Source organism: Pteropus medius, unplaced genomic scaffold (assembly GCF_902729225.1).
Source record: "Pteropus medius unplaced genomic scaffold, Ma_sr-lr_union100, whole genome shotgun sequence".
Taxonomy (NCBI): Eukaryota; Metazoa; Chordata; class Mammalia; order Chiroptera; family Pteropodidae; genus Pteropus; species Pteropus medius.
The window spans coordinates 7,215,654-7,242,228 of record NW_024352784.1 but is presented as its reverse complement, the minus strand read 5'-3'; the positions used below and the strand labels follow the sequence as shown (position 1 = coordinate 7,242,228).

At 35.6% G+C, this 26,575-nt stretch overlaps 1 protein-coding gene and 2 pseudogenes across 2 annotated transcripts in view; all 3 read left to right on the top strand.

Moving 5' to 3' along the window:
- The first annotated feature begins 557 nt into the window (after positions 1 to 557).
- Positions 558 to 26,575, top strand: part of INTS4 (integrator complex subunit 4) — an 84,701-nt gene continuing 58,683 nt past the window's right edge. For both annotated transcript variants that reach the window (XM_039848132.1, XM_039848131.1), the window contains exons 1-4: positions 558 to 1,066; positions 3,799 to 3,993; positions 10,236 to 10,353; positions 12,982 to 13,088. In XM_039848132.1, the coding sequence (XP_039704066.1) occupies positions 1,013 to 1,066; positions 3,799 to 3,993; positions 10,236 to 10,353; positions 12,982 to 13,088 (474 nt within the window). In that variant the 5' untranslated portion in view covers positions 558 to 1,012. The remainder of the gene's footprint in view (positions 1,067 to 3,798; positions 3,994 to 10,235; positions 10,354 to 12,981; positions 13,089 to 26,575) is intronic.
- On the top strand, positions 15,645 to 15,763 carry LOC120590733 (uncharacterized; annotated as a pseudogene).
- LOC120590644 (uncharacterized) lies at positions 15,973 to 16,090 on the top strand (annotated as a pseudogene).

Below are 26,575 nucleotides of genomic sequence, written 5' to 3'. Positions count from 1 at the left end.
ATATCACAAATATGACAAAAAGGTTAGAGAATGGGGGGTATTCTAGTTCCTATACCAGTCTGGCCTGTTTCTCAATTTTCCTTCTGTTGCTTTGTTTTTGTTGTTACCTGCCCACTTGTGGTTGAATCTACTTGTTCATTAAGCGCCAGCTGTAGTCGGAAGCTTCCTTGCTTGACCCTTGGCTTTAGGGTTCTTTCCACTCAACCATAGCTATCAGAGATTCCTTACAGCAGCGGTTCTCAACATTTCTGGCACCAGGGACCGGTGCTCCTATGAGAATCTACTGCCTCATAATCTGAGGTGGAGCTGAGTAGCGCTGGAGAAAGACCGCTCACCTCCTGCCGTGCGACCGTGCTCTAAACAGGTCGCAGACCTGTATTGGTCTGTGGCCGGGAGGTTAGGAACCCCTGCTAAACCACGGGTAGCTATTGAACTGGCGTGAGGGGGCAGGAAAAAGCACCCCAAGAGAGGGGTGGAGCACCCACTGACCAAAAGGAAAACTCAGGCAAGTTACAAGCTGCAAACGGTGTGAACAGCAAAGGACGATGGGAACGCCAGCTCGGCCTCTTTCCGTTGTCTGGGAGTCAAGGTGGTTACGCAGCTCGGAGTTCGTCCGTGGCTGTGGCTCGCCTGGCCTCTGTCCTTAACCTTGTACTTCCTACCTCCCTTACGCTTCCTTCTGCGTCAGTCTCTCGGCCCCTCTGAGACCACCAGTAAGGCCCTGAAGGCTCCTTTTGGCTCGCCCCGGCTTTGAGTCCCGTCTCCTCTGCCAGAGGCTCCACCCCCTCCGCGCTACGATCTTGGTTCCGTTCCCCTGGCGGTCTAGGGTTAGGCTGCGGGATCCAGCCGAACCGCAGCAGGGCAATAGAGCAGCCGGAAGCAGCCTTTCTTTCCCAGAATCGCAGTGCCTTGTGGGACCGTGGCCGGTTATTCCGGTCCAGGCAGGTTTTCCGGATATCTTCACCCCGCCTCCCTCGTCAAGTACGGGAGCTGAGAGGGTCCGAGGGCAACCATGGCGGCGCACCTAAAGAAGCGGGTGTACGAAGAATTCACTAAGGTGGTTCAGGTAAGCTCCGGAAGAAAAGGTCGCGGGACCGGTCTAGGGCAGGAGAATGTTATCCACGCCCCAGGCACTTTGTCATGACAGGCACCACAAACTTGGGATGAGCGCCGACTATTTTGATAGGTTTTCTGAGACTACACTTTAGTGGGCGTGTTCGTTTGCCGCTACTGTTGTTATGCTTAAGATGTGCAGTCTGACGCGCCTTTTTTTTTTTTTTTAACTATTAGAAGAAACAAAAGCGCTTTGTAGCCAGGAAACACTCGTCATCTTATTGGGTTACATTAGCATTCTTATTTTGCAGATGTGGGCTTAAAGCTTCTGAGGCTGACGAGGACACAGCTAATCAGTGGCAGCCTCTCCAACTCGTTTTTAAAAAGCGCCCAGGGACAAGTTAGCTGTATTCAGAAGTCTCAGAGTTTGGAAGAGAAGTCAGTAGAAATCCTTAAGGACCAGTGAAAACGGGCGAGGATTACAGGCTTCATAGGGATAGAATTCTCCATTGGTGGAGCTCACCTAAGAAGGAGGGAATACCTTTCTCCATTGGAGTTCAGAACCAGTGGGTCAAGCCCGCGTTGGAGCAGTGATTCTCCATGTGCCTCCTTGTAGATGACGGTAGAGGTTGATCCTAAGTCTCCCCAGGTGTGTTTCTCAGACCTTTATGTCTACAAATCTCCTGGGGATCAGTGAACTGTAGATTCTACTGAGTATGTCTGGCGTGGGAGGTGAGGCGATAATCTGCATTTCTGACAAGCCTCCAGTTGATACCAGGAGATCAGCAGCATCTGTAGAGCCATAGGCCACCCTTAGATCCTTCCTCTTGTAGAGTAGCAATACAGACCATCTAGCTGTCAAGTAAACTAATAAGGAAACGGATCCTTAAACATTTCATTCGTTCCTTCAACAAGAGTTTATTGAGCAAATGAGTGGTTACTATGCATCAGGTATAGTGAAAGGTGTTGAGCTACAAAGTCCAATTAGGATCCCTCTCCTTGAAGAGCTCATAGTCTAGTGGACAGAGAACAGCATATATATGATTTATAGTACAGAGAGATAATTACATTGATAAATCGAGCTTTCCTCTTTTGCAGCTCCTCTTCGTAAAAACTCCTCAGCCAAACTCCTTAACCCTTCATAATTTGACAGTATTCCTTCCAGCTGTATCACTTTCTTTTTGTTTAAAGGACACATTTTTGTAGCAAATTCCCATTTTCTAGGGAAGTTAGTTTGCTCCTTATTGTTTTTTTTTCTTAAAATAACTTTAAGATTTAACTTCGACACTTTTTGTTGCTCCTTTTTATGTGAAATTAGTTTTCCTGAATTTTTAGATTGAGTCAAGATTCAGGAAACTTTTCTTAATTCATAGAACTCCATCCTCTATGGCTTGCTTTCTGGGATTTTCTGGCTCTGTTTCCCTTGCCCACTTTTTTTTAATTGTGGTAAGATATATATAACAAAATTTACCGTTTTAACCATTTTTAACCAGTTCAGTGGTGTTAAGTACATTGACATTGTTGTGCAGTGTCACTTTTTTTCTCCAACATCATGCCCAGTTCTCAAGACTACTCACCCCTCCTCCAGCATGCCATGTGTTTGTACCTCTCCAAACTTTTTTTTATCTATGTCTCTTTTACATAAAATGGATGTCATTCCTCCCTTTCTTTTTCTTCTCTACCCAGTAGACTTATATTTTTGTTTTGAGACTAACTGAAACCTCAGCAAGAGTTTAGACTCTTCCTCCCTTACTTCTACGGTACTCTGTTGTACTCATCTGTTTGTACTTACTACTCAGTACTGCTGTAATTACCAGTATACATATCTTCCCACTAGTCTGGGCTCTTTGAGGGCAGAGATAATACTTGGTTTATCTCCGCATCCCCTGGAGAGATCATAGGGACCAGCTCTCTAAAATGTTATTGATGGTTGATCGATTGCAGATATTGGTTTCTCCTCCCCTTTACATACTCTTTAGGGAAAAAAATTTTTTTCCCAGCTTTTGACCTAACTCTAGCCATGATAACACTGAAGACTGAGTGTGTAGAATAGGATGGAAATGGGTAAGTGGTTATTGAACCCAAATTCCTGACTTCAAAGCCCCCAGTCTTTGTATCATGCCATACTGTGTTCCTAATAATCCTAATCTCTGTAGGAGTGTAAATTTCTAGAGTGATGACTGCTTAGGATATCAAAATGACGTGTCAGGGTGCAAGGGAAATTATCGACTACAACATTTATGTTATAGTTGATACCAGGAGATCCTCTCTATACTTACCCATCAGGGGCTGCCTTAAGCGACAAGTTCCCTTTTAGATGAACCTTGCCTGGTGAGTGCCTCAGCACAGCCTGAATATATTTGTAGAATTCAGATTTCTACGAAGAATGGAGCAGATCCTTTGTATTTGTGTTTTCTTAATTCTAAAGCTACAACAATCCTAAGAAATAGGCGGAACAAAATGTCAGTGGACCTACTTTACAAAGAAAGAAACTGAGACCTGGAGAAATTAAATGACTTGCCCAAAGTCATAGCTAGTGAAAAGCAAAATTGGGACTCATAGCCTTGTCTCCAATTCAGTACTTTTACCATTTGATAGCACTGCTTTTTCCTAAGGCTAGCTCTGTTACCTAAATACATGATTTGCTATAAAGGAAAATTACTTCCATCAAATGAAGTGAAATTAAGTTTTCAGACTCTGTTTTCAGTTAGGTTTTCATGTCTTACCTTTCTTATCCCCTTGCAGCAACAACAGGAGGAAATTGCTACTAAGAAACTCCGACTGACAAAACCAAGTAAATCTGCAGCACTCCACATAGATTTGTGTAAAGCTACCTCCCCAGCAGATGCTTTGCAGTACCTACTTCAGTTTGCCAGGAAGCCTGTTGAGGCAGAAAGTGTGGAGGGGGTAGTCAGGATTCTCTTGGAACATTATTACAAGGTAAGAAGGTCTTGAGGACCTGGTGGGAGTATGTATAAGAGTTGTGTCATGTCTGCAAAATAAATAAGGTGTTCATTCAGCCTTACTGAATGTCTTCTGTATGCTAGGGACTGTAGATACGAAGATAAAAAGAAAAGATCCAAATCCTGTCCTCAGAAGCTTACACTTTCTAGATGAAGATAGATATGCATGATAAAGTGCATTGTGTTGCTGAAGATACTGTGACTGCAATATGTACAGAGTGCAGTAGAAGCAAAAAGGAGGAGTTAACTACATCCAAGGAGACCCTTTAACGAGATTATCTCTGGAATGTAGTCCTGTCATCTTGTTGTTACTGCCCGAATTCAAGACTCTAATGTTTAATTGCAATAGCCCATTTTTTTATAGCTAAGTGACATTTTATTTCGCCATGTATTTTAATGGGTTAGAAAAAAGATGCATGATTCAATACAGGAAATAGTTTAAACAGAAAATAAAATTCACAAAATGTGTTCATTTTTCAGTTTTTATATACAAATGATATCTGAAGTGAAAAAATAAATGATTTTCAAATATTTGAATCACAGATGAATTAAAATTGTAAATTTTAGTATAAAAATTATTAAGTTTTTAGGAAAGTAGAGACAGTACTATAATGAACTGCCAAAAACCCATCTCTGGGATTAAACAGTTATTAATATGTTGCCAGATTTGGGGTGGTTCCATAGAGTAGTGGTTAATACGTCTGCTTTACACACAGAAGGTCTTGGGTTAAAGCCCCAGCGGAGTCACAGCCCATACTCCAGGTGTGCCAGGCCCTCTGGATGTGTGTTGTAAGCACATGGGAGGAGATGCCCTGCCTTCAGAGATCCAGTTCTTAAGGGAGAGATGGCAACATCCGTAGGTCAAGAGTGGAAGTGCGGGGGGAGGAGAATTAAAAATATATATATTTTGCCAAATTTGCTTCCTCTATTGGTTTTCCTGAAGTTTTTAAAGTGTCATGATATTTTTCCCTAGTCAGTAAATCTGTCTAAAAAAGGGATATTTAAAAAAAAAAAAAAATAACCACCAAACCACATCAAATAAAACTAAATAATTCCTTAATGTCATCTAATAATTAGTCTATGTTCAAATTTCTCTAGTTGTTCCCAACTGTTTGTTCAAATCAAAATGCAAACAATGTCCACACATGGAATTTGCTCTTTTTAAAATCTAGAATAATTTGTTTTATGTTGGTGACATTGACCTGTTAAACTCAGTTAGTTGTTTTGTAAAATGTCGTTTTCTGAATTTACTTCCTTGGGGGTTAACTTGCTCCTTTATCCCCTGTATTTACTATGAACTATAAGTTAGTTCTATTTGTTAGATTCAGGTTTAGCATATTTTTGAGAATTTTAAGAATACTTTATAGATAATTTGTACTTCATATCATATGTGTTGGGATGCATTCAATGCAAAAGCTTCCTATCTTTTTTCTTTCAGTCTCTCTTTCCATAAACGACCTTTAAATCTTTTATGTATGACATAAAAGTTTCTTTTCTTTATGTATATAATGTTCTAGCTTAATCAAAATGCTTGGAGTTTTGCAAAAACCTTAGTGTTTTTAGAAATCAGTATCTTTCATATGCTGTTCTCTCAGCTTAGAACCTTTCTCCCTGCCACTGCTCTCTGATTTGCTCTGCCATTTTCTCTGCTAAGCATATTTCTTCTTTGGAGTCTTTCCACTTATGTATCCTTCTGCCTGGAACACTTCCCTCAGATATTCATATGTCTGTTACTCACACTTTATTCAAGTCTTTACTCAAATGTCACTTTTTCATTAAGGCCTTCCCTTATCCCTTTATTTGAAATTGAAACTGCCTATCCCACCCCAACACTTCCTAGCCCCCTTCCTTGAATGTCAAATGTTAAATGGTACTTTTATCGTTTTGGACAATGAAAGGACCTTAATTATATTTATCCACCTTCCTGAGTTACATGTGAGTGTAACTGATACTTTTATTTATCATTTTTTGCTTTAGAAGACCTTGTTATTCTTATACAGACAATATTCATTTAGATTTACCTACATATTTATCATTACCGATATGTATTTATCATTGCTTTTCTTTCCTTCTTGCACCTGTGACTGTTTATCTGGGATGATTTTCCTTTTGGCTGAAGCATACTCTCTGATATTTCCTTTTATTGTGAGTTTACTGATGACGAATTCTTTGTGTTTGTATAGAAAAGTTTTATTTTATCTCCATTCTTAAAGGGTGTTTTTACTGTGTGTAGAATTTTAGATTGGCTGTTATTTTCTTTTAATACTTTACATATATAATTGTATTGCTTTTTGCCTTCCATTATTTCTATTGAAAAGTCAGATTTTAGTCTTACTGATCCCTTTGAGGGGTAATGTGTCTTTTTCTTTGGTTGCTTTTAGGACTTTCTCGTTGGTCTGTTGTCAGTACTTTTTCTGTCATATGCCAATATGTGGATTTCTTTTCATTTATCTTATTTGGGGTTCATAGTGCTTGTATTATTGTCTGCGTGTACTTTCCATCAGAGAGGTTCTTGGCTATTTCTTCAAATTTTGCTTTGTGTTATCTCACCCTCCTTTGAGGATTCCAATTGCATATATGATAAACCGTCTCATTTTATTTTATTACCTTCTCTTCTGATTTTTCATTCTTTTATCTCCTGTGCTTCGTTCTGGACCTTTTAGTTCACCAGTTCTCTCACCTTATCTAAGCTGATGTTAAACCTGTCCATTGGTTCTTATTTCATTTATTGTTTTTTATCATTTTTGTAATTTCTTTTTTTTTAAAGTTCTGGTTGTCTGGTGAAATTCTCAATTTTGTCTTTTATCTCTTTGAACATAAAGAGCAGAAGTGATAGGCTCGTCGTTATCCTTTCTTGGACTATTGCAATATACTCTTAATATTTCTCTCTACTTTTGCCCCTTCCAATTCAATCATTATATTGAGTCTGGATTGGTATTTCAAAAACTCAAATCTGTTTATGTCATTCTTCTATTTATAATTCTTCAAAGGATTTTTATTCCTCTTAGGACAAAAATTATTCTTTTATTTATTTAATAATGCACAAGTATGTTTTGAACTCCTGCTACATGCTAGGTACTATCAGAGGCCCTTGCCATAATTCTCACAAAGATGTGGCACCTGCTTTTCTCTTTAGCCTCATTTCATATCAATCTACATTTTAGCCACATTGCCCTTTTTTTTCAGTTCTGGGAGATGTGATATTCTTTCATGACTCAGGGCATTTATTCATTTTTTTTCTTCCCTCTGTCTCAAATTAGATCAGAATCTCTTCGAACATAAAAACGGAGTTAAAGTCTGTATGTGATATGTTATATGCTTTTATAGAACTCTGTAGTTTACAATACGACTTTATAATTATTTATTTGGACATTGCTTGATAAATATCTGCCTTGCCCATTAAACTTTATCCATGAGGGCAGTGTATCACCATGGTCTAGCATAGCGGCTCCTGGTAAGTGCAGAGGAAATCCTTGTTAAACAGATGAATAGATGAATTATTTGCTGAATGAATTAAGGACACCTGACTTTTCCTTTTCCTGTAGTCTGCCCTTTATTTTTATCAAAATTTACAGAATGCTTCCCGGGTATTTTGCTGGTCACTTTAGTGGCTTATAGTCTGGTTGAGGAAACGGACGTAATCACAATAAAGAGTCACACCAATGTGCTGTAGTCCTCCAAGAGGAAGGGCATCCAAGTTCAGTTCAGGGATCAGAGGCAACTTCCTGGGATTGCTGACACCTGAGGGGCAGGACAAGGGTAGGTGTGGGAGATAGGGAGTGCAGTCTAGGCAGAGGAACAATCTGAGCAGAAGTACAGACTCTTGAAGCAGCGTGGCATCACTGGTAGGGAATTGTGGGAGGTGACATAGCGGCCAGTCTAGGCAGGCCTTCATGGCATGTTCAGTAGCTCAGACTTCTTTCTGAAGGAAACTGGAAGCTTTTGAAGGGTTATGTATAGAGTTTTAAATTTAGTCTTTTAAAAATCACAACAGTAACATTTATTGTAACAGATTCAAGCAATTATTTATAAAATAAAGAGTGAGATTTGCCTCTGTAAGAAAAAAGGTTAAGAAAACAAAATACACTCTTCAGAGGTTATTCTGGAGAGAGTCACCACTAAGTTTTGTATGTATTCTTCTACAGTTTTAAATGTAACATTTTGGAAGTTCCTATATTCTGGGTTTGCAGTTTTCTTCTGCCTGGAATGCTGCTTCCCTAAACCTTCTTATGGCTCTCCTGTCTCACTTAATTAAGTGTCCATTCAAAACTCATATCCTCATGTCCTGTCTATAATAGCCTTCCCTTATACATAACCCCTTATACACTTTATTTTCCTTCAGAATGCTTACCACCTGAAATGTATTTTCTTTTGCCAGTCCTATCCATATGAATTTAAGCTCTATTAGAGCATGAATTACGTCCGTTTTATTCATCATTATATTCTCAGCACTTAGAACAATGCCTGGCACATAGTAGGTACTCCTTGTATGTTTGTTGAATGAATAAATTACTTTGCATTTTTACATAGAACAAAGCACTTTCATGTGATTTTTTTTTTCCAAAAAGCTAACTTTTTATTTTGTAAATTTACAAACATACACAAAAAGAGAGAAAAGAATATGAGCCTTCAGGTGTTCCTCATTCAGATTAAACAATTATCAACATTTTGCCATTCTTATTGAATGCATTCCCCCACTTTTTTGGGGAGTGGGTAAATCCCAGGCAGCATATGATTTCACCTATAGATACTTAATTATGTAGATTTAACAGATAAGACTTATTTTAGGACTTAAATCGCATGTAACAATAATGCTTTAATAGTAGCTAATATCTAGTTCATGTTCAGTTTTCACTGATTATCTTAAAGAAATCTTTTTAAAGTTGATTTGTTTGAAGTAGGATTCACATATTGCTTTTGGTTGATTTGTCTGTCCTTTTACATCTTTTTCAATCTGCAATAATCCCCACTACCACCACTCTTTTTCTTTCCCATGCAATTTATTGTGTAAAAAACAGGGCATTTATTCTGGGCTTGGTGATTGCATCCTTATATTTGATGTTTTTTTAATTTGCTCTTTATGGTACTTTTGTGAGTACCATATTCACAGTTTGGTGAATATGGTACTCATAGAAGTACCATATTACCCTCCACGTGAAAAGATTGATGATCAGAGAGGAAGAAAGAAGGGCACTGATATTTGACTGTTCTCTATGTGCCCATTTCAGTGCTAGCTTTTGTCCTCTCAGTGGCCCCCTAAGGTTATTAGTCCCATTTCACACATGAGACTTAGAAAAGTTAATTAGCCTTTCAAGACATATAACTGTTGCGTAGGGAGTCTGGGCTTCGTACCTAGATCTGGCTACTTTCAAAGCCAGATTTCCTTCTGCTACACCCCACAGCGTAAGGTTATGCCCAAGAAAATGACATTCCCAAGGTTATATATACATGGTAAGTGGTCTGCTAGGATTCTAGGTCTTTTGACTCCGTGTCTATTGCTCCTTCCCCCACCTGAGGCCTCCTTGTTGTGAGTAGTTACCTCATTAGAAACTTAGGATATTGTGCTACATACTTGAAAAATGGTGATGAACAAAAGGATATGGTCCTTTTCATCATTGGGGGAAATTTCTCACCATAGGAATTTTGGTGCAAATTAGAGACCACCTTCCAATATTGAAGCTAAAAGGGCCAAACACTCGTTTCTTAGTCTGCCTTGCACCTGGAGCCCAGGTACAAGACCTAGTCCCAGCTAATTAGGCTCACATGCCCCCGACTTCTAATCAAGATCTGGTGATCCAAAAAACAGGTAGAGTGAGATTTTTTTTCTGCAGCACCCAATTTCCAGGAGCTCTAAGAATAGTGGTGCTGGCAACAGTATCGGGTGGTTAGTGCTGGCAGTGTTTAGTCCAAGTTGCTGCACTTCATGTTTAACGTGACTACACAGTGGAGGAGAAGTACTTTTAGCCCCCAAAGCACATTTCTACTTAGAAGTTAATGACATCAGGAAGGCATTAAAAATAAAATTCCCATTCACTTTGCAGTATTTGGGTGTAACATACTGACTGAAAAAGCTCTCTCCCCTGAACTATATAAAGTTAATTTTTCAGAAATAAAGCCTTAGAATACTTCGATCATTGAATCTCTTTTGAGATGTTAGTTCCTGTTTGTTGGTTAGCTGAGAGTAGCATATCAAGGTAACAATAGCTTCTTTTGTTCTAGGAGAATGATCCATCTGTGAGACTGAAAATTGCATCGTTATTGGGTTTATTGTCAAAGACTGCAGGATTTTCACCAGACTGTATTATGGATGATGCCATTAACATCCTGCAGAATGAAAGTAAGTTGCGATTTAAAAGCTATATAATCAGAGCAGAAACCTTTAGTTCCTTTTATATAGAATTTAAAACAAAATTTTGTTTTGCTGGTATTGAAAAAGAATTTGAGGATGATTCAATAAAATTATGTACATATGTTTACATTAGAGTTAAAATATAGTTTTGTCTCAATAGCTATCATTTATTGACCTCTACCACATGCCATTTACTTAAGATAGTTTATGTATGATATAAGATAGATGTAATTGTCTCTGTACATACTAGACTAATCACCAGGAGACTCTTAATTCTAAGTCTGTGGCTTAATTCTAAGCCACAAATACTACAGAATCACTTTAGCACTTTATCTCTGGAGTTTATGCTCCTCAGCTATGAAATAAAGGGCTTGAACTACATGTTCTCTATGGTCCTTTTCAGTTCTATCTTCTATGAACCTAGGCAGGGCAGGAACTGGAAACTGGGAAGAATCCCAGATCAAATCTCTTAGAGAAAATTTAAAAAGAGACAGAATTAGAATACTTAATGAAAAGTAAAATAGCTATTTCTAGGTATACTACTAGATTAATTTGAGTCTCTTTTAAAGGTTAGGATGATGTATGCAACAAATTAACTCTTTCATAATGTTTCTATTTTGGAGATAAAGTGTTTCAGTTCATCTACTACTTAACTCACTTAAACTCTCTTTATGGGACTTAGTTTCTATCATCTGCAAAATGAAAGATTTAAACAAGATGATCTCTATAAGGCCATTTATAACTAAAAAAGTCTATGGCTCTTTAAAATTCTCAATCTTAAAGTATGAAATTCTTCCATGTATATAGCTAGCTCCTTTAAGAACTTTCCATGGGAAAAAAGGATACTTCTGTACTGATGCAATGTAATTGTTTTGGTGCTTTAAAAAAAAATGGGTTTTTTTTTTTGCCACTACTTACGAAAGCAAAAAATTAGAAACATGCTACTGTACCTTTTAGTTTTTAAAATATTATTGGTACTATAAAGATTCTGAAAATAATGTAGAGACATGGAAAAAATTATTCATAATGTTAAGTGAGAACGCAAAATAATACATTCATTATAAGTACAACCATATAAAAGGTATATAAAAGGTAATATGCAAAACATATAGTAATAGTCGGAATTTTAAAATATTTTTCTTTAATGTGATTATATTGGCATTATAATAAAACAGACCATCCTCTCAAAACATTTTTTAAAAAAATACTTTCATTGTTTCCTGTGAATTAAAAGTCTTGGGTCAAAATTTAATACAAACACAATTTTAATATGAAGTTGTTTCTAGGTTTTTTATATTAGTAGTGTTAAAAAGAAACGTGTCATGTGACATCAACAAATAGTAACTGCAATTTTTATTATATTCATTAAAATATATACATGGTTAATAATATACAAATGATTATCTGAATGCCACCTAAAATCTTGTATACCACTAGTGTTACAAGAACCATATTTTGGAACAAAGAAGAGAATTTAGACAAATAAGAAAATCTGGCTAGGATGATTGATATTGATATATTTGGATTTGGCTGTTAGCTCATTTATTAAATATTCGTTGAACATATAATGAGTCATGCTAGATTCTGAGAGTAACACAGGTGAATAAAACACAGTCTTTGCTCTCAAGAATCTTTCAATTTCCTGTTTTGATTAGGTACAAAAATAAGTAGTAAAGTGGTGTAGCTGATGCAGAGAGTTCAGTAGAAGCACAAAGGAGGAAATGGTCAATTCTTAGGGAAGGAGGAAAAGCTTCATACAGGAAGTGACACTTCAAGATTAGTAGTTTCTCCCTGGGGATTTGGGTTGAGAATGGAGTCAGGTGTGGGTGAATGCATTCTAGATAGGGAAGTTGGCCTGAGCAAAGAAAGGGTGACATGAAATCATAAGTAATTGGGAAAACAGATGCTGGAGGAGACTTGAAAGAGATGAGGCTAGAAAGGTAGGCGGAGCTAGATGTCATGGAGGGAATGGTATGTATGTATATATGCCCTGTGAAAGAATTTGGACTTTATCTTGACGGCAACCAAAACCCCTTGAATTTGTCAAGTACTAAACATTTCTGGAGCACTGGCCAACCTGTGGACGACTTAAATTTTTAGCCTTTTCCCCATTTTCCCTGAGAATACTTGTAGGGGGCGCTTGCAGCTGCAGTGTTTATCCCGAGATAATTCACGGATTACAATCCCAACCTTACCCCCCAAATTTGCCATGAAATATATTGCTTTTATTATTATTATTTTTGCATTGCTCTAGTATATCGATAGTCTTTGGCAACAAATGACATCATTCTAGTTATAGCATTCTGTTGTCGTATTTCCATTTACAAAATATTGTAATTCTCGAGCGCTGAAAATGTCAAACCTAGAAAATGTAGTATTCCTACATGTGATGTTAAATGAATGCTGGCAGCAAGCTGCACTTTTTTTTTCTAAATGGGGAAAAGGGTGAAATATGATCCTTTTAGGAAGTTAACTTTTAGTTAAGGGGAATCAAGGATCAAATAGTAGGACTTAGCTGACAAAAATCTACATTCTTTAATTTACTCAAGTAAATTTAGTGTCTGTAGTGATCTCCTTTTGAAATTCTGTAACACAACTTTCCACCTTCCTTTCTAGAGTCTCATCAAGTCCTAGCTCAACTGTTGGACACTTTGCTTGCAATAGGCACTAAACTCCCAGAGAATCAAGCTATCCAGATGCGATTAGTTGATGTAGCTTGCAAGGTAAGAGTATAATGGTTAGACATGGGTTGCTTCTTTCTTGAATAGTTTTGTGTTATCAGGAGAGGTTGTATGAGCTGTAAGATCTGCTTAGATCTACATTGTAACTCTGTATCTGAGAATTGCTAAGGATTCTTAATGGTTTTAAGAACTGTCTCATTTTGTTTCTTAATGTTGGATTAGGAATAAAGTTGAGTAATTTGTTATAAAATGAACTTCCTCAGCCTCCCAAAAGAAATAGAAATAATTATAGTAGCTACATGTAAACTGTGCCTAATATAAGCACTTTGCCTATTATGATACCTTACATCCAGTTTTTTATTTGTTCCTTGCAGTCCTTTAGGTAAGTACTGTTATCCCTGTTTACCAAGGTAGGAGTTGAGATTGAGAGAGTTTCATTTGTCCCAATTTTCACAGCTAGGAACTTGCAGAACCAGGGTATATACTCTAGTTTCTCTGACTCCAAAGCCTATGTTCTTTTTCTTATGCGTTGTTGCCTTAATAAACAGACCAGCTAGACACAAACAAGTGTTTGGGAAAATTTTTTAAATTTTTTCTGATTATAAAAAATACATGCACACTAGTTGTGCCTTTTGATTTATTATGGAACTTTTAATTAGCTGCCTTTTGTTGTACATAACAGCAGCTTCTAAACCTTGTAGAATTGCCTTTAATCTTTATGATAAATTGATTTTGAGGTTATAAGAAGACAAGTATATTTAAATTGTAGAAGAGTATTATATTCCTAGAATTAGAATGCTATTTCTGAGCCCCAGGAAAGAGTGTTCCAGTTATCGTAATAAACAACAGTGACAACAACAAACAAACATAAAACACTTTGACAGAGTATAATATTAAGAGACTAAATGGAAAAAGCTAAGGATTGTGTGTTTGAGGGAATTTGTCTCTCATGTGAATATATATATATCTGTGAGGTTGTACTTGTAAGAGAGGCATTGTAATTGTACTAAGTGGATTGTCATGCTTGGAAGTGGCAGTTTCTTAAATTTGATCAAAATAAACCTTTTATTATAAAAATTTATACTCATAGAAACTTTGGAAAGATAATGAAAAGCGTAAAGAAAAAAATATACTCATAATTCACTACCCAAAGATAACCATTATTAATTTTTTGATTTATTCCTTTCTGATTTTCTCCTATATAGATTGTTTGCAGTTTTTCAAAACGCATAGCTGTAATTGTATTCTATATACAGTTTTTTCTTTTTTACTAACATAACAAGTATTTTCTTTTTGTTGTAAATGTTTTGTAAACATTTTTAATGGATGCATTTTAATAATTATTTTATACAATAATTAAACTATAGTTTACTTAACTATTCTCCTGTTATTTGAAATTTATACTTACACTTTTAAATTGTAAATAATACTGTAATAAATATTATTAGTCTCAAATATTTTCTGTATTTAGAGTTATTTCCTAAACATAAATTGTCACAAGTAGAAAAACTAGTTAAAAGCATTTAGAATTTTTTTAAGGCTCTTGATACTTTTTGCCAAGTTAGTTTCCAAAGTATTCCAGTCTATATGCCCACCAGCAGTATATGAGAGTACCTAATTTCACTGTATCAGTCTAGCATCAGATGTCAGTGTTTAAAAATTAGAGATAAACCTGTTAATATGGTAGGAGGAGAATGGTGTTTCATTTTTTTCAAATTTCCTATTTAAAAGATTACTAGTGAGGCTTCAGATTTGTTCTTCATTTATATTTCCTCTCTTAAGAATGAACTTTTCTTATTCATTGCCAGTTTCTCATTTAGGGTTTTTGTGTGTTTCTTCACCATTTGTAGAGGCTTATAATAAGGTAAAAAAAAAATCTGGAAATAGCAGATCTGTCATAAGCTTTTGCAGATTCAGGTAAGAAAAGACTATGGTTTACACCCACGGTTGCTATTTCTATTGCTTGCTGCCATTTTGGATGTGATTTTGTCATACAGTGTGCCTTGAGATATGATTCACATATAATAACATTCACCCTTTTGATAGAAATAATAGAAAGTATGTTCTCTGACTATAATGGAATGAAATTGGAAATAAATAACAGAAATTTGGGAAACCCATAAATATGTGGAAATTAAACAACAGACTTTATCTAAACAGTGGATCCAAGAAGAAATCAAAAAGGAAAATAAAAAATATTTTAAGATGAATGAAAATGAAGATATAACATACCAAAACTTATGGGATGCAGCTAAAGCATACTTAGCTATAAGTGCCTGTAGTAAAAAAGAAAAAAGCTTGCAAATCAATCTTAAGGCACTGGAAAAAGAAGAACACACCAAAATAAAGCATGCAGAAGTAAAGAAATAAGAATGATTAGAGCAGACATTAATAAAATAGAGAATAGGAAAGCAATAAAGAAAATCAATAAAACCAAAAGCTTGCTCTTTGAAAAGATCAATAAAATGGGCAAACCTTTAGTTATACTGACTATGCAAAAAAGGGATAAGACTCAAATTACTAGAATCAGAAAAAATGAAAGAGAGAACATTACTACTGACCTGACAAATAAAAGAGATTATAAAATAATACTGTGATGTCTACGGCCATGTCACCCTGAACAAGCCCGATCCTGTCTTACCTCGGAAGCTAAGCAGGGTTGGGCCTGGGTAGTACTTGGATGGGAGACCATCTAGGAAGACTAGGTGCTGTAGGCGTAAAAAATTAAAAATAAGGAATTGTAAACTGATAAGGTGCTTGCAATCTGTGAGTTCAACCAAGATTTGCCTTGCCTAAAATAATAATAATAAAAATAATAATAATACTGTGAATGGTTATATGCCAGTAAATTAGATAACTTAGATGAAATGGACAAATTCCTACAAAGACACAAACTACTAAAACTGATTCAAGAAGAAGTAGACAGTCTACGACCGTGCCACCCTGAATGTGCCGGATCTTGTCAGATCTCGGAAGCTAAGCAGGGTCGGGCCTGGTTAGTACTTGGATGGGAGACCACCTAGGAATACCAGCTGCTGTTAGGCATTTAAAAAAAAAAGGAAGTAGATAATCTGAATAGATCTATGACAAGAAATTGAATTAATAATGAAAAAACAAAACAAAAACCCATGTAGAAAAGCTCAGGCCCAGATGTCTTCAAATGAAACATTACAATAATAATATCAATTCTTCACAAATTTTCCCCAAAAATAGAAGAGAGACTACTTCCCAAATCATTCTATGAGGCTAGTATAATCCTAATACTGAAAACAAAGACATCACAAGAAAAGCAAGTTATAGACCAATGTCTCTTATGAAATGGATGCAAAAATTCCAAACAAAATACTAGCAAATCAAATCCAGCAATATGTAAATACGATTATAGTCCATGACCAAGTAGGATTTTTCCCAAGGATGCAAGGTTTATTCAACATCTGAAAATAAGTTAATGGAATACACTATGAAAATAGAATGAAATACAAAAACCACACGATCATCTCAGTAGATAGAGTAAAAGCATTTGACAAAACGCAATTCCATTTCATTACAAAAACACTAAAAATGCTTGGAAATAGAATGGAACTTCCTCAACTTGATAAAGGGCATCTGCGAAAAACTGACAGCTAACATCATACTAATAGTGAAAGATTGTATGCTTTCCACATCTGAGATCAGGAAAGAAACATATCCTGTGTGTCTCTCCACATTTTTTTCAGCATTGCGCTGGAGGCCCTAAAAAGTCCTAAGGAATACACTAATAAACTATTAGAAGTAATAAATGAGTTAAGCAAGGTTGTAAGATACAATATCAATATACAAAAAATCAATTGTATTTCTATATACTTTCAATGAGCAATATGAAAATGAAAACAATTTACAGTAGAATTAAATAATAAAATACTAATAAATTTAGCAAAAGAAGTATAAAACTTATACGTGAAAATGATTGTATTTTAAAGGGATCCAAAACAGTCAAAACAGTCTTGAACAAGAGCAACAATAATAGGCTTTACAGTTGCCAATTTCAAAACTTTGTACAAAGCACCAGTAATCAAGATTACTGTGGTAATGCATAAAGATAAATATAAAGATCAATGGAGTAGAATTGAGAATTCAAAAACAAACCCATGTGCCTGTGGTCACCTGCTTTTTGACAAGAGTGCCAATACCATTCAATGGAGAACGATAGTTTATTTAACACTTAGTGCTAAGACAACTGGATATCCACATTTAAAATGATGAATTTGGAAATTTAGCTAATACTATATGCAAAACATCTCAAAATGAATCAAAGACCTAAATGTGAGCCGAAATTATAAACCTCTTAGAAGACAGCATAGTGATAAATTTTCATAACCTTGGCTTTAGCAGTGGCTTATTTAGATATGACAAAAGCATAAGTACCCAAAGAAAAAAATAGATATATTAGATTTTATCAAAATTGAAAACTCGTGATTAAAAGGATACAAAGTGAAGAGACATCCACAAAGTGGGGAAAAATGCAAATTATATTTCTAATGGGGGATTTGCATATCTAGACTATATAAAGAACTGTTAAAAACCAATAATAAAAATACAAATAACCCAATTAAAACATAGGCAAAAAATCTGAATAGACATTTGTATATCTCCAAAGAAGATATATAAATAGCTAATAAATTAACATCTTTAGGCATTAGGGACATATAAAGCAAAACCACAGTGTGAAATCATTTCACACCCTAAGGATGGCTATAATAAAAAGGGCTGACCATACCAAATGTTGGTGAAGATGTGGAAAAATTGGAACTCTCCTCTACTATTGGAGAAATATAATGGCTTACCTGCTTTGAAAACCGGTCTGGCAGTTTCTCAAAAAATTAAAGATAGACTTACCATATGAACCAGCAATTCCACTCATAGGTATTTACCAAGAGAACTGAAACATATTCACACAAAAATTTGTACATGAATGTTTATAGCAGCAATATTCATAATAGTCAAAAGATGGAAGCAAGCCATATAACCATCTCAGCTATAATGAGTATGTAAAACAAAATACAATGGAATATTCTTTGACCATGAAAAGGAATGTGATATTGATACATGCCACAACCTGGATGAATCTTAAAAACATGCTAAGTGAAAGAAGCCAGTTACAAAAATCCACACTTATGATTCTGTTTATATGAAATTTCCATAGTAGGTAAATCTACAGAGACAGAAAGTCAATTAGTAGGTGCTTAGGGCTGAGATGGATAGAGGGATAGGTGGTTTATAGCAAAAGGGTATTTTTCGAAATTATGAAAATGTTGAAAAATTGACTGATGATTATACACATATAAATGCAGTAAAAATCATTGAGCTATATATATTAACTGGATGAATTTTATGGTATGTGAATTATATTTCAATAAAGTCTTTATTAAAAACAATTCACTCTGGTATACTGTGAATCTGTCAAAATTTGGATTTGTTTCTACTTTTGGCTATCGTGAATGATGCTGCTAAAAATGTTTATAGGTTTTTTTTTGGTTTGGATGTATGTTTTCAGTTCTCTTGGGTTTATATTGCAGGATCATGTAAATCTATATTTAACTTTTAATTTTTATGTTTTTAAAACTTTATTATTTTTAATTAAAGTAGGGTTAATATACAATATCATTTATTTCAGAACTACAACATAGTTATTCAACATTTATATACCTAACAAAGTGATCACAATAAGTCTAGTAACCATCTGACACCGTAGCAGGTTGTTATGATATTATAGACTACATTTCCTGTGCTGTACATTATATCTCTGTGACTTATTTTATAACTGGAAATTTGTACTTCTTATTCTCCTTAACCTTTTTCACCCTTCTCCATACCTCTTCGGCAGTCGTCAGTTTACAGAGCCTAAAAAGAATGAAATCTTGCCATTTGCAACAGCATGGATGGGTCTAGAGAGTATTATGCTAAGTGAAATAAGTCATACAAAGAACAGATACCTATGATTTCACCATATGTGGAACCTAAAACAAAACAAAACAGAAACAGACTCATAAACATATGTTTAACTTTTTTGTTAAAATTTTTTTAAATTGTGGTAAAATATACGTAGCATAAAATTTGTTAATAGTAACCATTTTAAAGTGTACAAGTTCAGTGGCATTAAGTATATTCTCACTGTTGTGCTACCATCACCATTATCCATTCATAGAATTCTTTTCGATTTGCAAAACTGAAACTATCCATTAAACAGTAACTCCCCATTCTCCCTTCACCCCAGTCCCTAGCAACCACCGTTCTATTTTTGGGCTTTATAAATTAGACTGCTCTAGGTATTTCATATCACTGAAATCATGTAATTCTTTTGTGTGTCTGGTTTATTTTACCATAATATCCTGTCTTAGTCATTTTGGGCAGCTATAGCAAATAAATACCATGAACTGGGTGACTTAAACAACAAACCTTTATTTCTGACATTTCTGGAGGCTGGAAGATCCAAGATCAGTGTGCTAGCAGATTTGGTGTCTGGTGACAACCTTCTTTCTGGATTGTAGATGGCTGGCTGTCTTCTGGCTATGTCCTTGCATGGTAGAAGGGAGACGGGAACTCTTGGGAGTCTCTTTTATAGGGCACTAATCCTATTTATGAGGATTCCACCCTCATGATGTAATCAGACAGTCTACACATCCAAATAATATCATATTGGGGATTAGATTTCAACATATGAATTTTGGGGGAACACATTCAGTCTCTAGCATATCCTCAAAGTTCATCCATGTTGTAACATATAAGAATTCCATTAAGGCTGAATAATATTCCACTATATGTCTATATCACATTTTGTTTATCCATTCATCTATTAATGGAGACTTGGTTTACTTCCACTTTTTGGCTATTGCAAATAATACTGCTGTAAACATGGGTGTACAAATCTCTCTCTGAGTACCTGCTTTCAATTCTTATGGGTATTATGGACTGAATTATGTCCTTCCATATTCATATGTTGAAGCCCTAACCCCCAATGAGATTGTACTTAGAGATACAGGCCTTTAAGGAGATAGTAATTAAGGTTAAAGGCAGCCATAAGGCCTATTCTAATCAGATAGGATTGGTGTCCTTATGAGAAGATGAAGAGATCAGAGTTGTCTCTCTCTCTGTGCTTAAAGGAAAGGCCATGTGAGGACATGACAAGAGGATGGCTGTCTGCAAGTCAATGACAGGACCCTCACAAGGGACCTGATTTGCTGTCACTTTCATTTTTGACTTCTAGCATCCAAAACAGAAAATAACTTCCTGTTGGTTAAGCCACCCAGCCTGTGGTATTTTGTTATGGCAGCCAGTGCAGACTAATACAGGTATATACCCAGAAGTGGAATTGCTGGGTCATGTGGTAATTCTATTTTTAATTTTTTGAGGAACTGCTATACTGTTTTCCACAGTGTCTTACCATTTTACATTATCATCAGCAGTGCACAAGGCTTCCAATTTATCCATATCCTTGCAAACTTTTCCTTTTCCTTTTCTCTTCTCTTTTTTTTTTCTTTCTCACTATCCATCCTAATGGGTATGAAGTGGAATATTTGTAGTTTTGATTTCCTGTAATGATTAGTGATTGATGATGGTAAGCATATTTTCACGTGCTTATTGGCCATCTGTGTGTCTTCCTTGGATAAATAGGATTCCAGCCTTTAAAGAACTCATGAGCCAACAGTCAGGCTTATAACATATAAAATATAGTATGTTTCTTGCAATAACAGAAGTAACTGAGGTATCTAAAGTTGCTCGAATGAAGGAGTGGAAAAGTCTTTGGGGTAAGAGAAGTATTAAGGAAGAGCATTCTGGAATCGAAGTTATTTGACTTGGGTTTTGAATGAAATAGTTTGTCAGGTATGTAAGATTAGGGCAGGGTTTCTTAACTAAAATTTTTTTTAATAGCTCCAAGAGAAGAATATGGTGTGGGTGGTGGGGCTTAACCTAATTAAAGAATTCAGCCATTTTCTAGAGGAAATGATAGTTGAGCTTAGATTTTAAGATCTTAATATTGGTAAGAGTTAATTAAGCAAAGGGAATGGAAGGAGTGAATGGGAAAGGAAAGGTGGTCTAGACCAAGGGAACAGTGTGTACAAAGATCCTATATAGAAAGGAGCACACTGTGTTAGATGAGTTTAAAAATGGCAGTAAAGCTAGAGCTATGGTTCTCAATGTGTGTTCTAAGGACCCCTAGTGTTTTTAGGGACTCTCTGAGGGAAGGTCTTACTAGTCCTCTTTTTTCAACTACATATCTCATACTAGATTTTCTTCATATACTTGAGTAAAGGAATTAATAAAGAAATATTTAAAAAATTTTGTTTTAATTTCTAATACAGTTAATATCGAGAGACAAAACCCATATAAATGAAAGCTCTTTGGATGTCCTTAATAGTTTTTAAGACAGTAAAGAGATCCTGAGACCAAAAACCATTTAAGAATCATTAGGCTTGGATCAGGGTCTTGCCGAGCAGCCATTAAAGTTTTTTGAGTAGATTATTCTTGCATTGTAGAGAACTGATTGGAGAAGAGGCCAGTATAATTGTGGAGAGACCAGTTAGGATGTTATTGTAGTAGCTTGAGTGAGAGATTATAGTAGTTTGGGTTAAATTGATGGAAAGATGTGGATAGATTTTAGAAATATTTAAGAAATAAAATTTTCAGGACTTAGTGATTGAGCATGGAGTGAGGGTGAAGGAATTACTGAGGACGATTCCTAGGTTTCTGGCTTATGTGCCAGATTAGATGGTGGTGCCTTTCTTTTACTGAGAAGGACTTCTGGGAAAGCATTGGATTGGGTATGGGATAGACTCCAAACACCCCAGCAATTTCAAACTTAACAAAAATTTACAAAAATATTATAAATAATTTACATGTACCTTTCTCCCTGATCCACTAGTAGTTAACACTTTCTTACATTTGCTTTATCATTCTCATTTATTTTTTTCTGAACTATTTAAAAGTAAATTTGAGACATCATGCCCCTTTTCCACTAAAGTAAATACTTATATGTGTATTTCTTAACAAGGATAAATTTTTTATAACCACAATACTATTACCTAAATCAGTTAATTTAACTTTGATACAATACTAATACTAGTCTACAGACTATTCAAATTTTACTTCTTATTCCAGTATTATCTTTTATATAAATTTTTCTGGTCCAGAATCACATATTGATTTAGTTTTCATATCTCATCTTCTTTAATCTGGAAAGGTCCCTCAGCCTGTTTTTGTCTTTCATGATCTTGATATTTTAAAATAGGACATTTATTTTCTAGAATGTCTTTCTAGAATGTATTTATCTGATATTTTCAGTTTAGATCAGGTTATGCATTTTGGCGGGAATACCACATGAATTATATTGCATCTTAGTGCATCGTGTCATGAGGCACAGATGAGGTTTGACTGATTTTATTGATGTTGATTTTGATACTTGGTTAAAGTGGCATCTGTTAGAGTTTTCAGTGTAGAGTCACAGCAGATCCTTGGGTAACATTGTTTCATTCAAATCATTTTATTATAATGTTGATGAGGCGCTGTAGGAACTCAACTCTTACCGATATCAATTAGCCTATGGTAAAATTGATTTCCTTATACACTGAAGTCAGGACTTACTGTACTATTTTCCCTTGTGATTAATAAGTAATTTGTGGGGAGATACTTTGAAATTATATAAATGTCCTCTTCCTCATCAAACTTTTACTCAGTATTTTAGCAACTATTAATAAATCTTGCTAAGTTTGTTATTACTCTGATAATTGCAAAATGGTGATTTTTAAACTGTTATTCCTTCTGACGCAGGACAGGGCAAATTTCCCCGAGTGACGGGGAGACCAAGCCCTGTACTGAGAGAAGAAGAGGGTCCTTTGGCAGAGATTGAAGAAAGAATTCAACACACACGCCAAAGTTAGAGTCAAAAGGAAAGTTTATTAGAAAAGGGGTAACACTCCACAGGCAGAGTGTGGTCTCCTCTCAGAGACAGAGTGAGACAGTGAGAGACCGAGTAAAGGCGCTGAGAGGGACCTAGAGGGACAGAGACAATAGAGAGAAGGACTGAGAGAGACTGTAAAGGCACTGAGAGGGACCCTGAGTGTTCAGGGAATTCAGTTTATATATCATTCTTTAGTTCCCATTTCCTTTAATATGGACATACAGTGAGGAAAGGGAAGTGCGTGTAGTTTGAAAAGGTAAGAAAGAATATGTAGAGTGAAAGGCCTGGCAGTTTCCAGCCTTTAACTCATAGGTTCCCCATGGTTTTAGCCATAGGGAATGACTCTTGGTTCTTCCTCTTCATAGGTGTGGAGAATGGGTGGTTAGTAATCTAGCAGAAATCTTCCTTTGTTCTGAAGGTGTCCTCCAGGCTGGAGTGCAGGGCTGATCAGCACATATCATTACTTCTATGTTTATTAGTTGGCATTCTACTGTAAATAGAGCTTTCCCTCCATCCCTTCCTATCTCTTATTTAATATATTATGTTCTATTCTTATTAAGTTAAAATTGTTCCTTTATATATCTTTTAAATACAAGGTATGATTCATATTCTTTGTTTCATAATAGGAAAAAAAGTCATGCTTTTGGGTACTCTTAACTTTTCAAAATTTGTCTCATTTTATCCTATCTATAATTCCTTGAGATACATTATACATCTAATCCTTATTTGAAAGATGAAGAAGTTTGTTTCATAGATTTGGCCAGGAAATTAATATTCTTTTCTGTGTAGCATCTGCACAACTGAAACAGGAGGTCTTCTACTTCCTTTCCTATATGTGAAGATTTTTCTAGAAGAACAAATGTCATTTTTGCTTATAAGACTTCCTTATAGCCTGGTTTAATTCTTCTTTGTCTCTGTCGCCCTATTGTCTCTCTTCCAGCCTTTCTTTCTTTTCTGTTCTTTTAATTCTTTGGCAAAAGTACATTAAGCTCTTAAGGCAACTGATAGAACCATACAGTTTTTTATTTCATAGCTTATTTCATTTTTTTTAACATGAATTGTTCTTATTATTGGGGATATGGTTTACTTACTCCATTAATATAAAAATGATGACACTTTAATGAATAGCCTGGGTATAATGCCGAAATAGCATCATCTGCCGAGCAGACCCTAGGCAGCTATTCATGATGATAGCCGTGGATGCAAGAAGTAACTTGCTGGGGAAGGACATCATAAAGTTGTAATTGCTTTCCTGAGGGTATGATTTATACTTACTCTCTCTTTTGGGCTAACATTCAGTAATAGCCAGATCATATGTGCATCAGTGTTGCCTGGTTACCGTAATAGAAGCTAGAAAGTTTTAGTTTGTTGTTTGAAAATAAAAGTATTTGTCACAGTGGTAGCAGTCTTCCAGGGGCTGGTGGTTTAGTCACCAATTTAGTTATGAGAAATTCCATACTAAATATAGTTTATTAAAAAAAAACTTGCTGTATCAGTTGTGACAGAGTCATTGCCAGCTTTATATCTGGAAGTTTCTCTTTAACTTCTAAGATTCAGTGTCTTATTTTGATGGACAATTTTAAGCCCTTACTATATATAAGGCATTGCGTGTGCTTCATATTTCTGTAGCTTACATAACTTGGAAGCAAGAATTAACTCTGAGCTAAAATGTTTGATTGAGCCATTTTTATAATGAAAGGTTCCCTCTGAGAATCCTACCCTCTGCATAGGAGTTTTCTCAGCAGGTTTCCTTTGTTTTCTCCTCCAAGTTAGCCTTTCATGACAGATTGCCCTATTTTCAGACAGCTATCAACAGAAAGTTCATATTTGTCTGTTCCAGATCAGCAGACCTGTATCATCCAGGAGGCCCACTTTTACACCTGACCCTTCTCTGTTTTCTGTTTGTTTTTTTCCCATCATCTGTTCTTCTTTTCTCCACCTGTCCCTTTCTCTTCTTAAGTAGGTTGTTTTTAAAAGAACATGGTAAGTGCCAGGCACTATGCTAGGTCCTTATACTTGTTGAATGTCTGTTCTGTCCCAGACACTATAAGCTGATTTTACATGCAATAATTATTAAATGAATTCCTTTCATTCACTCATTATAAAACTTCATGGTAGGGTATATTCCTATTATTACAAAGTAAGAATTTCTAAAAGTTTATCCAGCCTAGTAGAGCTTAAATAGATACTAAGTTGCAGGGCCAATAATCAAACCCAGTTTTATCTGATTCCAGTCTGTGCTCATTCCACTATGCTACTTTGCTTCTTGAATAAGAGGTGAAACAGTTTATGAAATCTATTTTCTCTGCAAAGCCTCCTACACCTCCTGGAGGCATTCTCTGCATTGCTTCCCCTTTCTTTTTATGGTCTTAAAATACTTATTCTTAGAGATAATGTAATATTTTTCTAATGTTTATTAAGTAATATGGTTATTTTGTTTTTGTGTGTATTTAGACTATTTACTTTTTATTTTTTAAAAATCTCAAACTTGAAAAATTCCAGCTATAGAAATAAAGTACTTTTGTTTCTTATGAAACATTTTAAAGTAAGTATGAACCATTTAGAGTAAGTTACTCTTGAAAAGTTCAGTGTGTGTTTCCCATAAGCAAAGATATGTGCCTGCATAACCTCCATACGATTATTAAAATCAGGACATTAACATCAAAATATTACTACCATTTAATCCTCAAACCTCATTCAAATTTCACCATTTGTTCCAGTAATGTTCTTTACAGGAAAAGGATCTAGTTCAGAACCACAGATTGTATTTTTGTCACCATATCTCATCATCTCAGTCTGGAATAATTCCTCTGTCTTTCCTTGATTTTATAGCCTGACACTTTGGAAATTATAGGACAAGTGTTTTGTAGAATCTCCCTGAATTTGGGTTTGTCTTATATTTTCTCATAATTAGATTCAAGTTACTCATCTTTGGCAAGAATATCATGAATGCTGTTTTCTTCTCATTGCCCCCTATTAGGTGGTGCACCGTTTTGATTTGTCCCATTACTGATGATGTTTACTTTAACCACTTGGTTAGAGTAGTGTCAAACTTCTTCACTGTGAAGTTACTCTTTCCTTTTGAAATGAATATTTTGGGGGGCAGTACTTTGAAAGTATGTAAATATTCTATCCAATTATTAATATCAGTGATGAGCTCATGGAGTCCTTGTTTATTTACAGATCATAATCTTTTACTATCATTATTCATCTCGTTGTTCACATTCCTTGATTCAGCCAAGTAGGACCCCCTTCAAGTTAGCTTCTGTATCTTTTTGACTTTTCTCTATCATTCTTTGAATATTTCATTTTTTTCTGGTACAGTAAAATATTCCAGGCTCATCTTACTACTTTCTCTGCTCTAGCCCTGGAGTTAGCCTTGTTCCAAGAAGCCCTGGCTCCTCTTAGTGGAGAATTGTGTTTTGAAACCAAGATCTGGGCACTAAATGTGCACATTGCTGTTGGAGTGTTGCTGCTTATGGGCCCTCTCAGTTGACAGTGTTAGAGGATATATCTACATTATATACTCACATTTACGTCTATATTTCTGTGTCTATGTTTACTGAAAATCTGTTGTTCTCTATTTGTAATTAAA